General features: G+C 36.8%; 1 protein-coding gene across 7 annotated transcripts in view; it reads right to left on the reverse strand.

Moving 5' to 3' along the window:
• The window catches only part of LOC100026608 (phospholipid-transporting ATPase ABCA3-like), a 268,136-nt gene that overhangs the window by 216,893 nt on the left and 33,023 nt on the right, over positions 1-18,220 (reverse strand). For 3 of the 7 annotated variants that reach the window (XM_056806541.1, XM_056806542.1, XM_007498228.2), the window contains exons 1-3: positions 16,081-16,210; positions 13,158-13,226; positions 632-713 (exon numbers count right to left, since the gene is read on the reverse strand). In XM_056806541.1, the coding sequence (XP_056662519.1) occupies positions 632-697 (66 nt within the window). In that variant the 5' untranslated portion in view covers positions 698-713; positions 13,158-13,226; positions 16,081-16,210. The other 4 variants (XM_056806543.1, XM_007498227.3, XM_016423876.2 and 1 more) reach the window with 4 other exon arrangements.

An 18,220-nucleotide genomic window follows, 5' to 3' on the forward strand; every position in this document is an offset into this window, starting at 1 on the left:
TTGTTTGCCATATCTTTGGTCATCTATCTCATCTTACTCTTTTGTGTATGTGTGTCCTATTGATTTTTATCTATATATATTGCGGTTGATTCTATGTTTGCTCTAACAACTGTTATAAGTGATTGACTACAAATATTGGTATCTGGTATCTAACTTACTTTCCCCCCAAATTTCTGATATTTTCTGTTTGTGTGTTTTTTTTTAATTTACTCCACCCACATAGATTTCTGGACTCTGGATTATAAAACCCTTACCTTCCATCTTGGAATCAATACTGTATATTGGTTCCAAGGCAGAAAAGTGGTAAGGGCTGGGCAATGGGGGTTAAGTGATTTGTCCAGGGTCACACAGCTGGGAAGTGTCTGAGGCCAGATTTGAACTTAGGACCTCTTGTCTCTAGGCCTGGCTCTCAATCCACTGAGCTACCCAGCTGCCCCCTGGACTCTGGACTATTAACATGGTTACAGGCCATGTCTAGTCAAAACTTATTACCTTAATAAATTCCTGATTTTATCTGTTCCTATACACATAACCTATAGCCACACAGAATCCCAGCATTGATAAAAAGAAAACATAGAAACTAGGAATTTTCTCTTGGGGAAAAAAATCCAATCAGATTTTCTATACCCACCTTTATAATGTAATTTTTCCAGAGAAGCAGTGAAAGCTGCTTAAGCAACAACTTGAATTTTCCCATGGTGAAAACTTCATTACTAGGTCAGATATAAAAAGAGAAATTTAGAATATCTAACCAATTAACAAATCCCCCTTTCCAAATCTTTTAATCTTTTAATTTTTATTTCTTTTACCAACTCTCAAAGTTAATATAGATCATTACTATGTTTAATAAGAAAGTCTTTATTTTGTGTCCGTAACTAGTTTTTTTTTCCTTTTTTAAAGTATCGTTTACAAAATCTTTCAGGGTGAAACTTGGTTCTTTCTTATGGAATCTCCATCATAAATTCATGTTTCCATAAGAGGCAAGGAATAAATTTATATTTTCTGGAAACTTGGATTCAGGAAATTTTCTAGTAACTCTGCACCATGATCTATCCTTTACCAAACCAGAGTCAAGCTAAAATTAGCTGCCAAAGTGGTGGTCAGGGGGGTGGAACCAAGATGGTAGAATAGAAGTACACACAGCTTGAACTATACTGAGAATCCTGTTCAACCAACTCTAAAATAAAATGAATACTGGAGTGACAGAGCCAAGAAGGGGATGGAGTGAAGCAACTTTCCTACAGAAAACAACTTGGAAGAAAGGCAGAGAAGGTCTATTTCACTAGGGTGAGAAGGGAGTACAGCCGATAGCAAATATACACAGCTGGAAGTAAGCTCCCCATCCGTATCACACAACTACTGTTCCAGGTTCTGAACCTGGGCCCAAGTCAACATCCAGACCCTGAAACACTGCATACAGCAGAACACCCTGCACCCACTCCTTATAGTTCTCAGACCTAGTAAAAGCCTACAGTGAGGCTCCAAGCCCCAGCACAAGGAAATCTGCAGTGTGCCTGGTCTGTCTAAGTTCAGAATGAGACCTAGAGACCCTGCCCAGGCTTGACATGATGCCCTGAGCCTCAGCACAAGGCAGTCCATGGTACTCTGAGCCCTATAAGCCATCAGCAGGCCCTATAGGAGACTGAATCAGTAGTGGGAGGTGGTTTTCAAAGATCTCAGCCATCATACTACCTTGCAAGAACTGAAACTCAAAGGAACCCAGAACTAGAACTGAGGGTAGCAGCAAAGAAAAACTGAAGTTTAAGAGAGTGTCCCTTCTACTGTGAGTGAGAAAATACCCCTACTCTCTTATACATGATTAGATTTTAATGATGATAGTTTTAAGATAATCATAATTATAATTCTAAGATAATTATTATAAGTCATGATTTTATAAGGCCTTTTCATCTATATTTTAGTTAAGTTTTAAAACTGCTTTAATTTAGGTCTTAGAGTCAGTCCTCACCCTTTTGAGTTGAGTTCATGCACCCTTCCTTGTGTCTGGGTATGTGTCAGTGGCTTTTACCTCAAGGTTCATAACCAGATATGCGGTTATTCATCACTATCCATCCTTATCTGGAATGGGCCCAGAGAACATCCTTTTCCCCCTCCCCCAATAACCATCAAGTGACTCTTAGGTAATGGTAAAAGGATATCTCTTACCAAATAAGGGATACTTCCTACATGACCTAACCTATGGACAAATATGGGTTGCATCCTAGTCAAACTAGCCAATGAGCAGTGTTTCTGGGTGTCCTCATCCTTTGAAGGGTATGACTATTCTTATACTTTTTCTTGTACTTTTATGGAAAACTTGGCTGTTACTTGAAGGTTATAAAAGAAGGTCTCTTCCAGTGCTCTGGGTTTCCTGGTATTTATCAGGGGTCCGGCTTTGTTAGAGGACTTGGCTGTCTTCCAATAAATAATTACCTGGCTCAGAGAATTTGACTATTTATCCAAAATGAATATTCTTAATAAAATTTTACAACAGTTTTTTGGTGACCCAGATGGGACTTTGAATAAGTGGTCTTGTCATTTTGGGGGTCTCTCCTCCAGGAAGGGAAATTTTAAAAGGGTATCTTGAGAGGAGGTTGACTTGCAGAGAGACAAACCCTTTTCTTAAGTCCTGAACTACATCATCAGAGCAGGTAAGTCAAGAACTCTTTGGGTTTGTTTTTCCCCAAACTGCAGTTTGGAAAAACACCAAGACCCCTTTTTTTCACTTTCTATCTTTTAAAAATCCTTTTTGTATAAATTGGTCATAAACCTAGAAGTTCTTACAGAGGGGAAATTAAGACTTCTGCTTTTTCCTCTAATTTATATGTGAAATTTATGATAGGCACCTAGTGAAATAATAACAGTTAGGGGTATCTATCTAGATTTGCAAGTTATTTGTTTAAGATGATCTGTTATTAGGGTTTGAAGCTAAGGTTGTCTGAGATTCACTTTCACATTTGGAGCAACCAGCACTAGGCAGATAACTTGGTTTGGTTTTTTTGTTTATTTTATTTTATTTTTATTTTTGACCTGTACCTGGGCAAAGAGTACTGGGGGTAGGTGGGTCATGAAGTTGACATAGGAAAATGAGCAAACAAAAAAAAAATCAAAAAGAACCTGACCACAAAAGCAATGATGATAGGGAAGATTATTCCCTAAACTCAAAGGAAGACAATGAAGTCAAAACAGCTAAAAGGAGAGCCTCAAGGTAAAAAAAAAATGAATTAGACACAAACCCAAGAATTCTTAGAAGAGCTAAAACATAATTTTCAAAATCAAATTAAGAGTGGTAGAGAAAAAGAAAGCAAAGGAGAAATGTATGAAAATGCAGCTTTGTAAAAGAGATACAAAAATACTGAAGAAAATAACTGTTCAAAAAAGCAAAATTGGCCAAATGGAAAAATGGGTGTGAAAGTTGAAAGAAAATAATTACCTATAAATTAGAATTGGACACATGGAAACTAATGATTCCACAAAAACCCTATAAAATAAGTCAAAAGGAAAAAAAAGAAGAAAATTAGAAATATCTCATAGGAAAAACAACTGATATAAAAAACAGATTGAGGAGAAATCATTTAAGAATTAAGATGACCTGAAAGTCATGATCCAAGAAAGAGCCTAAACATCATAGTTCAAGAAACTGTCAAGGAAAGCTACTCTGATATCCTAGAATGAGAAGGTAAAATAATAATTGAAAAAATCTATCGCCAAAAATATCCCAAAATGGGAAAACTCACAGGTATGTTATAGCCAAATTCCAGAGCTTCCAAGGCAAAGAGAAAATACTACAAGCAATTGAAAATAAGTAATTCAAATACTCCAGAGCCACAATCAGGACCGAAAAAGACTGATTTAGAAGCTAACACATGAAAAGAATATGGAATTCCAGAAGGTAAAAGAGCTGGGGTTACAATGAAGAATAACTGACCCAGAAAAACAGTATAATCTTTTGAGAAAAAAAGAAATTTAATGAAGTAGAGGATATTCAAACTTTCCTAATGGAAAAATCCAGAGTTGAATATAAAATTCAATATTTAAATATAAGACTCAAGAGAAACATAAAAAAAGTAAACATCAAAGAAAAATCATAAGGGATTTGATAAGGTTAAAAAATTTGTGTTTCTATATGGAAAGATGATACCTATATCTTCTGAGAACTCATATTATGCAGGTAGGTAGAAAAATCTAACCAAAGGAGGGCGTAGGAGTCATTTGTTATGTTGAGATAATGTAAAAAAATAGTTAGGAAAGAAAGAGGGATGCCCTGGGGAAATGGGGAAGGGAATAATAGAATAGAGAAAATTAAGGAAGAGCTTTTATAGTGGAAGGGAATTGGTAGGTGGGTGAAATAGTTGAACTTCATTTAGATATTCAACTGGTAATAGAATTCTATTTTATTCGACAGGAAAATAGGAAGGAAAGGGTATAAGAGAATGATAGTGGGGAAAGGTGATAAAAGGGAGGGCGGATAAAAGAAGGTGGTAATCAGAAGCAAAATACGCTCTAGATATTGATAAAAAAGTGACATGGGCACTGTACCCCCAGAAACCCAGAACTATTATCAGGGAAACTCCATTGCCCTTGCATCCTTGTGACTCTTAATCTAGAAACACCCAATGACCCCACCCAGGGTCCTGAGATGTTTGCCCTCTTTTGTCCTCTAGATTTAAGGTGGACAAAGAAATGAATCTTTATGCCTCCAGGCAGACCCCAGTCAGATGACCACCTCACCCTACCAAATGCCTGAGGGACTAACACTCACTCTGGTCTTGTCCACATCAGGACCTAGCATCTAAAGAGTATATAAACCCCAGAACTGATGTCTGGGGGACAGCCTCTCCATCCATGCTATCCCCATGGAGGAACAGCTTTTCCTTTCATGCTGTCTTCCCAAGGAACTGCTCCCCATCTTGCTGTTCCACCTTGCTATCCTCCTGGCCACTCTCAACATTACTCTCTAAATTAATAAATTTCTTTTTGTTTTTAAGCTAAATTTTGGAGTCATTGCATGCTTGCAAAAGGTATCCTTCCCAAACCCCAAAAGGGTATCCTTCCATGCCAATAACAAAAGAGAGATGGATAAGAGATGAAAACAGCAATAGAGGGAAATGAAATTAGTAATCATAACTATGAAATTAGTAAACATAACTATGAATGGGAATGGGATGAACTCACCCATAAAATGGAAGCAGTTAGCAGAATGTACTAGAAAGTCAGTAATATGCTGTGTGTAAAATTAATATTAAAAAAATATATATATATACACATTAGCGGGCCCATGCACATTAAGAAAGAATGCCAAGTGAGGTGAGGGGGAGACTACATAGTCAAACGAAAAGGCCTGACTTCCTGAAAGGGTTAGCAGAAGTCCTGATATGGCAACTGATGTGGTTACATGCAACATCAGAACACATGAACCAGACTGCCCAATCAGAAAGTCAAGTAGATGTAATGTCTTGGCCATATAAATTCTGGGGTAAGTGGGAACTTCAGGTATTTTATGCTCAGGTCCCTTCCTGAACACAAGTTCTCTCTTTCTGGCTTTAATTTATTGGGCCCAACTATTTGTCAGGGCCAATAGGGAATCCAGGAGCTGAAGAAGCAGAGTGACCAGGAAACTGGTAGTTAAAAAGACCTTTTTTCTCTCTCTCTTTTTTCCCAAATAATTATAAATTTAATGTGTCTCAAAGATCAATTTTAAATTATAACAGCTATGTACAAGAAACACATCTGAAATAGAAATATAGAGAGTTAAAATAAGGAGCTAGAGAGGCTTTGGCTGAAGTGAATAAGATAAAGGATAATAAAATCCTGCTCTCCAACAAAGCAAAAGAAAAAACAAAATTAAAAGGTATAAGCATAGAAAATACATTTTGCTAAAAAGTGTCAATGACAATGAAGTAATATCAATACTAATATGGACCAAATAGTATAGTACACAAATTCTTAAAGGAAAAGTTAAATAAATTATAAAGGAAATAGACAGTAACACTATAATAGTGAGGAGCCTCAACTTTTTCTCAGAAATTGGCAAATCTAACCATAAAATAAATAAGAAAGAAGACAGAGAAATGAATAGCATCTCAAAGAAGTGAGATATGATAGAGCTCTGGAGAAAACTGAATAGGAATAGAAAGGGGTATACATTTTTCTCAGTCGTATATGGCATCTTTCCAAAAATTGATCATGTAAGGCATGTAGGGCATAAAAACTTTTATGACCAAATTCAGAAAAGTAGAAATATTAAATGTGCCCTTTTCAGACTATAATGCAATAAAATTCTATTTTAAAAAAGGATATGGAGAAAGAGATGAAAAATAAACTGGAAACTAAAGAATGAGTGGGTCAAGGAATAAATCATAGAAACAATTTCATTAAAAAGAATGATAGATATCTGGTGTCAAGATGGCAGAGTGAGATCAGCAATGTCCCAAGTCCTCCCAAATTCTCCTCCATACAACTACAAATAAAAGTCTTTTACCACATTTTGGAGAAGAGAATCAACTTGCCAGATGAGAGCAGTCTAGAGGACTAGTACAAGAAGTTTGTCTCATTGGGGTAGGAAAGGAGCTAAGACTGAGTAGGCAGGACAAAGGCAGACCACACCCCATGGGGCCCCATGAGGTTCCTACCTGACATAAGCTTCCTGCAAGGAAAACTCTGCCCTGCTGATAGCTAACAGCAAGCCCCAACTCTTACAGTAGCCAGTAGTGAGGTTCTGCTCCTGGAGCTGTCCAGCAATGAGGCTCTGTCTCAACACAAGTCAGCAGTGAGGTCTTCCACCAGGACAAGGTATCAGCAAGGCTAATCAACAGTGCAAGTCAGCAGTGAGACCACATAATAGTATAAGCCAGTAGCAGATCCCAAGGCCTAGTGCAAGCCAGGAGAAATCCCCAAGCCTTGGCACAAGAAGTGTAAGACAGCTCCCTTTCTGATCCAAAGGAGTTCAACTTTACTATAGTAAAAAAATTACAAAATAAAGTAGTAAAAATGGGCAAATGATGACAAGAAAGATCAAGATGCAAACATGGAAGAGGACACACAACATTAGCAAAATAGCTACATGTGAAGCATCAAAAAAAATTTATATTGGTCTCAGGCCTCAAACAATCTTATGGAAGAGGGCAAAAAGGAGAGCAATATAGAAAAATCATGAAAAAAGAATCCAGTTTGGTAAAGGAAATGCACAAAATGGGAAAAGATATCTAAAAAAATGCCAAGGAAAACACCTTCTTAAAAAATAAAACTGGACTATTTGGAAAGGAGATATATAAGCTCACTCAAGAAAATAATTCCTTAAAAATTAGAATTAGTCAAGGGGAAACTAAAGACACCCTGAGGCTTCAAGAAACAAACACAAAAGAATGAAAAAATAGAAGAAAATGAAATTTCTTGTTGGAAAAACAACTGACATGGAAAATAGATCACAATAGAGAAATCCTTTAAGAAATACTGAACTGCCTAAAAACCAAGAACAACAACAACAACAAAAAGACCCTGGACATCATACTTCAAGAAATTATCAAGGAAAAGTATCCTCCAAACCCTAGAATCAGAGGGTAAGAGAAATTGAAAGAATTGATTGATTACCTCCTTAACAGTTTCTGATCTGAACTGATCATCTCCTGAAAGAGATCCCAAGGTAAAAATCTAGGAAATATTACAACCAAATTCCAGAGCTTCCAGATCAAAGAAAAACTACTTTAAACAGACAGAAACAATTCAGATGTCATAGAGCCACAATCAGGATTACACAGGATGTAGCAGCTTCTACTTTAAAGGACTGCAAGGCTTAGAATATGATATTCTTGAAAGCAAAGGAGCTAGGACTACAACCAAGAATCAACTATTCAGTGAAAACCAGTCTTATCCTTCAAGAAAAAAAAAAACAGTTATCAAGAATTTCTACTGAAAAGATTAGAACTGCATAGAAAGTTGAATATTCAAGCAAAAGACTCATAAGAAGCATAAAGAGGTAAACAGGAAAGAGAAAACAAGGGATTCAATAAGGTTATATGAGAAGGTAATATTGATAACTTTTGTGAACTTTATCAATATTAGGGCAATCAGAAGGAAATTATGTATATATATATAATTTCCCCCCTCTCTCTCTCTCTCATATATACAGAGAGAGAGAGAGAGAGAGAGAGAGAGAGAGAGATATTGTAGATGTGAATTAACTACAATGGGATATTTTTAAAAAAGCAAAATTAAGAAATGACAGAGAGGACTCCACTAAGGGAAGAGGAAAAGTAGACATCGAGTAGGGTGAATTCTCTTACAGAAAAAGGCTCAAAAGAGTAATTACAATGGAGGGGAAGTAAAAAGGGAAGTGGAAAAGGTAAAGAGGGTGACTTATAGAAGGGAAGATGATTGGTAGATTCAGATGTCAATAATAAAAGATTTAAGGAGGGACAAGGTGAAAGGAGAGAGAGAAGAATAGAGGTTAAACAGGATGAAGAGAAATAGTTCATCATCATAACTGGAATTGATAATGGTATCCCCCTTTATTTTTAGATCAAGTATACATTTTGAATTTATATTGGTGTATAGGATAAGATGTAGATCTACACCTAGTTTCTACCATATTGATTTCCAGTTTTCCTAGCAGTTTTTGTCAAATAGTGAGTTCTTTGCTCAATAGCTTGGATCTTTGAGTTTATCAAATACTAAGTTGCTACGGACATTAACTACTACTGTGTTGATTTCCTAACTTATTCCATTGATCCACTATTCTATTTCTTAAGCAGAACTAAATTGTTTTGAGAATTGCTGCTTTGTAGTATAGTTTGAGATCTGGCCTCCATCCTTCATTTTTTCCCATTAATTATTTTGAATATTTTGATATTTTAGACTTCCAGGTGAATTTTGTTGTTTTTTTCTAGTTATTGGAAATAATTTTTGTGTAGTTTGATTGACATGGCAGTGAGTAGGTAAACTAATTTAGATAGGATTATCATTTATTGTATTGGCTCAGCCCATCTACAAGTAATTAATACTTTTCCCATTGTTTAGGTCTGACTGTGAAAAGTGTGTTCATATAATTGTCCTTTTTTTTTGTTAAGGCATTTTATGGGTATTTTATAAAATATTAAGTTATTTCAAATGGAATTTTCTTTTCTATCACTTGCTGTTGAACTTTGTTGGTGGTAAATAGAAATGCTAGTGTGATTTATATAGGTTTATTTTGTGTACTGAAGCTTTTCTAAAGTTGTTAATTATTTTTATTAGTTTTCTGATTATCTGGAATTTTCTATGTATACCATCATATCATTTGCAAAGGAAAAGTTTTGTTTCCTCATTGCTTATTCTAATTCCTTCAGTCTCCTTTTCTCAGGTAACAGTACTATATGTAATAAAAAAAATTTGGTAGGATTGCTTCTTTGCCTATTTTCCCATATAGTTTATATAGTGTTGTTCTTTAACTGTTTGATAGAATTCACTTGTAAATCCATCTGGCCCTGGGGATTTTTTCTTAGGGAATTCTCTGATGGTTTGTTCAATTTCTTTTTCTAAGATGGGATTATTTAAATATCCTATTTCCTCTTTTGTTACTTTGGGCAATTTACATTTTTGTAATATTTATCCATTTCATTTAGATTATCAGATTTACTGGACTGGCACATAATTGGACAAAATAGCTCCTAATGATTCCTTTAATTTCCTCTTGATTAGTAGTGGGTTTACCCTTTTCATTTTTGATACTGATTATTTGATTTTTTCTTTCATTTTAAAAACCAAACTAACCAATGCTCTATTTTATTTGTCTTTTTTTCCTATAAAAGCAACTACTAGTTACTTAGTTCAATGGTTCTCTTACTATCAACTTTATTTTCTTATTTTATTTTTAGGATTTCCAATTTAGTCTTTAACCATGGATTGTAAATTTATTCTTTTTCTAGTTTTTTTGGGTTGCATCCCCAATTCATTGATCTGTTTTTCTCTATTGATGTGTTTAGAGACATAAATTTTCCTCTATGTATTGCTTTAGCTGCATCCCATAAATTTTGATATTTTTTCCTCATTGTTATTCTTATTAATGAAATTACTGTTTCTATAATTTATTCTTTGACCTACTCCCTTTTTTAGCATTCGATTATTTAGTTTCCAATTAATATTTTCATGGACTCTTGGTTAAAATTTTTGTTGTATGATGATCTGAAAATGATACATTTATTATTTCTGCTTTTCTGTATTTGGTTGTGAAGTTTTTATGCCCCAATAGATGGTCATTTTTGTGTATGTGCCACATACTGCTGAAAAAAAATGGCATATTACTTTCTATTTGCATTCAATTTTCTCCTGAGATCTATTAGTTTTAACTTTTCTAAAATTTCATTCACTCTCTTTTCCTTCTTTATTTTTTGGGTTGATTTTTCTCTGAAAGGAGGAAGTTGATGTCCTGCACTAGTATAATTTTACTGTCTATTTACTACTGAAGCTCATTTAATTTCTCCTTTAAAAATTTGGAGGCTATACTATTTAGTGCATATAGGTTTAGTATTGACATTCCCTTTCCTCTCAGTGCAATCCTCATTTTCACCCTTTGATTTTTTTTTTCATATTTTGTCCTAGTCACTCCTTTTAACTGTTCTAATACTGAAAAACCCCAATTAAGAATTACAAGTTTCATCTTTCCATATAGGAGTATATACTTTTACCTTACTTAATCCCTTAAATTTTCTCTTTCTCAGACTTCTCTTGGTTCTTTTGTTTGGACATAAAATTTTCTGTTTAGGTCGGGTCTTTTTGTCAGGATTGCTTGGAAATCTATTTTATTAAATGACCATTTCCCCTCTGAACGAATATGCTCATTTTTGTTGAATAGGTGATTTGGGGTTGTAAACCTAGGTTTTTTGCCTTCCAGAATATCATATTCCATGCCTTCCAATCCTTGTCTGAGGAAGCTTTATTTTAAGGTTGGCTGGAGAGGAATCTCAGAGTGGTTTGAGTTTTCCTTGCTTCTATGCCCCCATCTTGGCTCCACCCCCTGGAATCAAGATAATCAATTTTGAATGATTTTCTCTGATCAGCACTATGAACAACCACAATTTGAAATAACTTATGACAGAATCACCTGATCTCTACCAAATTATTCTCCAAGAAGTTATGATATAATGCCTCAAAATGAATTTTGGAGCAGCACAATCAACAAAAACATGGGTGAAATAATTTTTCAACCCAAAACAACTTAAAAGGCTGGCACCAAGGATCTAATGCACCAGAATGGAAGTCAAGTGCAAAGTGGCATGCCAAGGCAGGCCCCTTTATGGCAACAGACTTTGGGCATAGCTAAATCAGCAGTAAAGCAAAGTTTTTTTGTGCTTTCAGCCATAGATGGTGGTAGTGGTGGGGTGGTTGGACAGCAGCTCAGAAGATGATTAGAGGGGTCCCTTTGCTGGCTTTGGGTGTAAGAATCTTGTTGTATTGTTCATACATAAATCCAGGTCATAAGTCTGGGTCATGGTCTCAGGGAGTACATAAGCACTAAGCACATACTAGCACTTGTGGCCACAGGAGAGCAGGGGATCTTGGTCACAGTTCAAAGAGAAAGAAGTGTTTGTAGCTAATCACAGGCCAGAGAACAGGCCAGGAAATTTTTAAATACTTCTCCTTAATTTAAAGCCAATAGGTCTCTAATCAGCTCTCAAGGCAGCTGCACAAAGAGTCTGATGCTTATTAACAGTGCTTGTTTTACCACAGCTACAGAGTCCAAAACATTCATTTAAAAAAGAACAGAAAAGAAAAAGGGTAGAAAACAAGCAAGCAACAAAAAAAAGAAACTCAACATAGAAAGTTATTTTGATGACAGGGAAGACCATACAATCACATTCTTTTGGAGAGTTTTTACACTGATAAAATCATAGAAGTATTGAGGAAAATATTTTATGCAGCTATAAGACATTTGGTCTTATAGCTGCATACCTTTTCCATGTTTTGCAAATGATAAAACAGGATTAAAGGAATTTCTACAGAGAAAAGTACAGATTTTCTAGAATGTCATTCAAGGTTCTCCATGCATATCTTTCTATCTTTATTTCACATGTCAACAGTCAAAATGAACTACTTATAATTCCCCCAAAAGGCTTATGTCTTGCAATTGTAATGCCTTTTCTCATCTGTCATCCTCTTTTTCCCTCCTGAATTGCCTTCCCCAACTCTAACAAAATTCTACCAGTCTTCAAAGTTCCAATTCAAATGCTACCACTTCCATTAAGTCTTAAGTCTTATCTCTTTCTTATATGTGCTTTATCCTCCATTAGAATGTGAACCTCTGAAGGGCTGGGGCTTTCTCTGCTTTTCTGTTTATATTTAATTCATGGATCCCACAGACAAAAGTAATCTTTATTTCTTCCTCCTTCTAAGTCCACAATATTGTATATATCTTTCTTGTAACAATTATTTCTTTTTGCACTCTATTCTGTGTATGTTTTATCCTCTAGATTATAAATCCTTTGAATGAAGTGTCTTAAGCTTATTAGTCTTCTTACCCTTCATAGCAACATTCATAATAGTGATTTGCACACTAAAATTGCTCAACAAAAGTCTGTTAAACTGAATTATTGTTCAGTCATGGCTAAACAACTACAGAATTGAGACTCCTGGATCTCTAGAACAATGTTCAACTTTACCACAAGACCTTTTTCTATAATAATAACACAAACTTTTAAATGTACAAAGTGCTTAAAAATACAATCACATTTTACTTTCAACCCATTCTTTGAAGGCATTCTTTGAAGTAAGTGCTCTTACTAGCCTGATTTTATGGATAAGGAAACTGAGACACTTAAAGGTTAAGTGACTTGCCCATGGTCACAAGTCTCCCAGGCAGTAATTTAACTCAGTTCTTCCTGGCCTCATATGGAGGGCTCTGTCCAGCACCTGTTTGCATAGGACCAGGGATCAGGTGATAAACAAAAAATGTAGATTCAACTAACACCTCTATAAATAGCATCCTAATCCTGCCTATCTGTAGTTTTCTTCTTTCCAGCTAAGGTTTAAAAGATATCATGTAGATCCCCTCCCTATTAAATCTTATTGAACTCAAGAAGCATTCTTCTCATTCTCCCATAACATTACTTTGATAGGAGGAAATGATCTCCTCTCCTGGAATTCCCTCCCCAAAGGTTCATTCCTTAAGAAAATTTTCTCTCTCTTACCCTGGAGAGTGATCTCCTATTCAGCCTCCACTGTTCCATTTCCTTGAGTCTTCTATTTCTTTTTAATTTCTTATACAATGCATTAAAGAGAAGAAAAAGAACATGCTTAATAAATATCAGATGGGAATGAAGACTATACAGAGGGAGATGAGGAGTGGGAATCTGGAGGAAGCTGGGACACTAATAATAGATGCTATGTTATGGTGACAAGAGAAGCGGATGGGAAATAATGCCATGAGAAGGAGAAAGTTGAGGAGGAAGAGGATGGAGAGACAATGGTATAAATATTAGAAATATGGTGAGAAACACTGAGAAAAGCTTTTTTTCCCTAGGTCCTTTTTAATTACTGGGGAAAAATAGAAAAAATTGTTGGATTATGATTTTTAAATGGAGAATAAATTATTAAGGTTAAAATGTTCATATATTGATTCACTACATTCCCACAAAATAATTTCTAAAACTGCTATAACAGGGACATTGTAAAACTATGGAATCACATCATTGTAATTTCTGTACAACAACAACAAAAAAAGCCTTATGGACACAATCAAATACAAGCTCAATATAAATTTTGTTTTTCAGAAGATAGTCATTTTTACAAGAATTAACAAGTTTCAATGTTTTGCTTGCTGATGAACTTCTTGCCAATTTTTGATCTATCAAAGTGTTTCCAGTTTCCTGGTTCCACCTTAAAGAATTGGAAGATGAATGAAAAATGACAATGGTACCTATGTAAATGACCCAAAAGAGCATCTGTTCTAATTTCACTGCTTTCAGGCTGCTCATTATCAAATTAGGTACCAGAAGCCCAGAAGAATTAAATAATTTATCCAAGTTGAGGTTAGACACAAAAACCGTATAATTCTAATGGTTGAAAAGTCTCAAGGCAGAGAAAAATAAGTTTAAATATACAAAACAAAGTAGATCCATGTTGATAATAATTCAGAAAATAAGATACTTTGTAATATGGTAAAACCTATGGTAAATAAGGTTCTGTTGTGTTTTTTTTTTAATAGTGTTCTAAATTTTTCTCAACTTTTCTAAGGAGGAGAGTTTTCTGTTATCTGTTTTAACACAACAAGACATCATATTTGGAAAGCATTACAGTTACTTAAGGTTTTTCTTTGGCATTTGATACATCTCACACACACTAGATTCCTTAACTAGCTCAAGCTTGAAAAGTTCAATTATTGTCTGAATATGCTTCTACATGTAGTATGCTAAAGATGATGAATATCTATGAGCAAATCAAGGTCCTAAACTAAAAATTTAACAAAAATGTATAAAGAGCTAGTCATGGTTGGCTACAATAGGCACTGGCAACACAAAGATAAAACAGGAATCCATCAAGAAGATGGCACCCAATTTTATTCTTGAAAAGAACATTATGAAAAGAGGTGAAAAAATGTTTAACAGTCTTAAGAGATGAGCAGTGCTAATGCAGAGGCAGAAGACAGTACGTTGAGTTGGACAGTACATAAGTTTGGCTGGAATATAAAGTACATAAAAGGAGATAAGCTTGGAAAGATATGTTGACCCAGACTGTGGAGGGCCTTAAATTCTAAGCTAAGAAGTTCCCCTCTTTTTTCTTTTCCTTAAAAGCAACTGTTTTTCCTGACTTTAGGCCCAAAACTCTATCCACTACACTACCCATCATCCTAGCTTCTAGAGACATAAAAATTAGGAACCACTTAAAAACAGTAAGATCTGTACTTTGGAAAGATTGGAGCAGCTTTGTGAAGAATGGTCTGAAAAGGGAGTGAGACTAGACATTTATGCAGGGGAAAGGTAATGCCAGTATTAGCTAAGGTGATAGAATATGAGTAGAGAAAATAGAACAGATGTGAGAGTTAATATGGAAGTAGGAATTAGTAAATGAATACATGGGTGAGTTAGATCAAAGACAGAAAAAGATTTCAACCCTAAGTGATGTGGCAGAATAGCTAATTAGCAAGTTAGGAGAAAAATTAGGGGGAAAGATGATACAATCAATTCAGTTCAAATTACTGATAAACTGGCTTTGAAGTCAGAGGACCTGAATTCAAATATCACTTGTCCAACTGGAAAATCTCAACCCTTTCTGGGCCTCACTTTCCTGGATTATTTTTTAAAAGGGGGAAAGGGGCTGGACTTGTGTGTGACCAAGGGCAAATCATAACCACTTTGGAGATCAATTTCCTGGATTATCGTTTTAAAGGAGGGGGAAGGGCTACATTAGAAGGCCTCTGAGGTCAACTGCAAATGTAGACCTATGGTCTTAAAACTTGAGATGCTTGAGACATTCAGTGGAAATGCAGAGACTAAGACTGAGTAACACCGTTTTGTGCATTATCTACATCCTAGAGAGACCAGTCAGGGAATGTAAAACAATGGCTCTGCCTGGAGAGGCTGAGGGTTTAAATCTTGCTGGGCCTCTCTGCCCTGTAGTGCTGTGTGAACTCGGGCAACCTCTCTTGGTCACGACCTTTAGGTCTCAGGTTCCTCATTCTGAAAGTGATGGGATGGGACTAGGCGGCCTCTTCCAGAGCCAAATACTGTGACTCTAGGTATTATAACCCCCACCCTCAGCCCCTTCCACCTTCAGGACCCTTCAGGAATTCAGCCCTCCAATCCATTTCCAATTGTCCAGGCATGATCCAGGCTGGACAGAGGGGAGCAGCGGCTGGGAAGGCCTTGGGTGGAGGGAAGGAGATGAAAATAGTCAAAGTTGAAGGAGAAAGGGCCCGGGAGGAGGGTTGGGGGTAGGTGCGGCACTCACCGGCTCTCAGCCGTTAGAAGGAGTGGTCAGAGGCCGAGGCCTTCTTCCCCGCTCCCGACTGAGAACTCGTGAGAGTCTCCCCAAGCTTCGCCTCCCCGCCCCACTTCTCTCCACCATCCACCACTTTCGAAATCTAAACTCCAGCGGGTCTCTCAAAATACTCACAACCGCTGCGCCGCCGCCGGCCACAAAGGGCGCGCGAGAGTACCATAGGGAGTGAGCGCGCGTAGGAGGGAGCGCGCTGCCGGGCCCTCCTCCAACTGCCTCCCGTAGGTCTCTTGGGGGTGGGGGTGGGGGCGCGGGATGCCTTGTGGAGGGTATGGATGGGGCGGACGCTTTGGGGGCTCCATCGAGGACGCTTTCTCCGGAACGCATTGCCCAGTGACTAGTAGACTAGTAATCGGGGAAGCAGGGACTCCAGGTGCCACACTAGACTCTTGTTCAGTCATCTTTCAGCAACATTTGCCTCTTCTTGACCCCATTTGGGGTTTTCTTGGCAGAGATACTGGAGTCTGCCCATTTCCTTCTCCAGCTCATTTGGCAGCTGATGAAACGGAGGCAAACAGGGTTAAGTGACTTACCCAAGGTCACACATCTAATATGGACTCAAGGCCAGATTTAAACTACAAAGAGGAGTCTTCTGACTGCCCAATCTGTCTTGCCATCTAGCTCCTCCATCCTCAGTAGTCTATTCCTGAAACCTTGAAATGGAATCCTACCAGGTTCTCCATATGTTTCCTACCCAACCTAGAGCTTCATTGCTGTCATTCCATGCTCCTCAACAGGGACCAGCGGCAGGAACATGGAAGATGTGGGTGGTTTCTCCCTGACCTGAAGGGGCTTCATCTGACATTAGCCATCTCTGCTCCTAAAGTGGTGAGGAGAGGGACAACAGTCATTGAAAACAGCTGAGGGAGGCCTAGTACCCAGTGTGGCTCAGGCCTGACCTTGCAGTGGTTGGGGGAACCCAACTCCTTTGAAGTAATTTTTTTTTCAGGTTAAAAAACAATAAAACTTTGGATAAAGGCATTTGCTTTTAAAAGAGGGAGGTGATGAGGTGATATTATATAAGTCAAAGAAGGATATTATATATCACCCATAATCATAATCAGAAAGAGCAGAGTTCACATGTGGTCCCAGACACTTAAATAGCTGTATGATCCTGGGCACAAGTCACATAATTTCTCAAAGATTTCGATTCCTCAGCTATACATGAGGATAATTATAGCAACTGCAGGCCAAGGTGGTATTTTGAGGATACAGAGCTATGTAAATGCTAGTTATTATTGACAGTGATGATAATAATGAATCAAAATAACACACAGGATCTATAAAAATGGGCAACGAATGGTGATGAAACATCTATGTATGAAACATAGTATTCTAATGCAAACAAGTAATCTGTAAATGAAAGCCTCTGGGTTCTTTCTTGGAGACAATCCTCAGTAACTGATGAGTATCTGTATATTTTCTATTTGTAACAGGGTCTGCTGAATGGTGAGTTGGGTTTGGTGAACTGGCTTTCTGTTATTTGATGCTCCTATTTACTTGTTCTCCGCTGGCTGGTCCTATTTGCCTCAGTTTGGGAGGGCTAGTTATCAAGCTTAGGCCAAAGGAAAACTTCCAGTTCTAGTGAAATGAATGCTACTGCCCACTCTACTAACAGATCCCAGGATTGAGAGGTAAAGAAAATTGGGGATGAAATGGTCAGACAGAAAGAAAGGTATTTGTATAGAAATAGAATAGAAGGGTGGTAATACTTTATAACAGTTCATTAAAATTTGAGTTGGCTGTAAATTTTAACTTAGATCACACCTTGAAAACAGTGCCATTTACAAGATGTAAGGATTTTGGAAAATAATTAAAAATGTGATATAAAGTGGTTATCAAATAAGCTGTTGTCTCCTTTTTGGCCTGTCAGTCCTCTTCTGTTTCCAACAGAAATCAAATGTGGACTAGGCACTCCAAGAGGCTTGTATATCATTAATTTGGTATAATATATAATGATTTTAAACTAATGCTAGTTTTGTTACTGCGTTGTTTGAAATGTTTCATTTCCTGGGTGAAACCATGTTGTAAATGAAGAGACCTAGAAATCTTTTAAGACCTGTCCACTAAATTTCTGTGATTGCAAATACAACCCTTTCCAGAAAACTGTCTGCACTCTTCATGGGCAGTTGAAGGTGATCCTCTGTCAATTGTCTTTCTTTGTACAATTTGGTGAATTATAGGCTAATATATTTCAGTATTCTGTCAATAGTTTTTATTATTACTATGTTTTTGAAGTACACTTATTTGGTTATTA

The sequence above is a fragment of the Monodelphis domestica genome, chromosome 7 (genome assembly GCF_027887165.1).
Source record: "Monodelphis domestica isolate mMonDom1 chromosome 7, mMonDom1.pri, whole genome shotgun sequence".
Taxonomy (NCBI): domain Eukaryota; kingdom Metazoa; phylum Chordata; class Mammalia; order Didelphimorphia; family Didelphidae; genus Monodelphis; species Monodelphis domestica.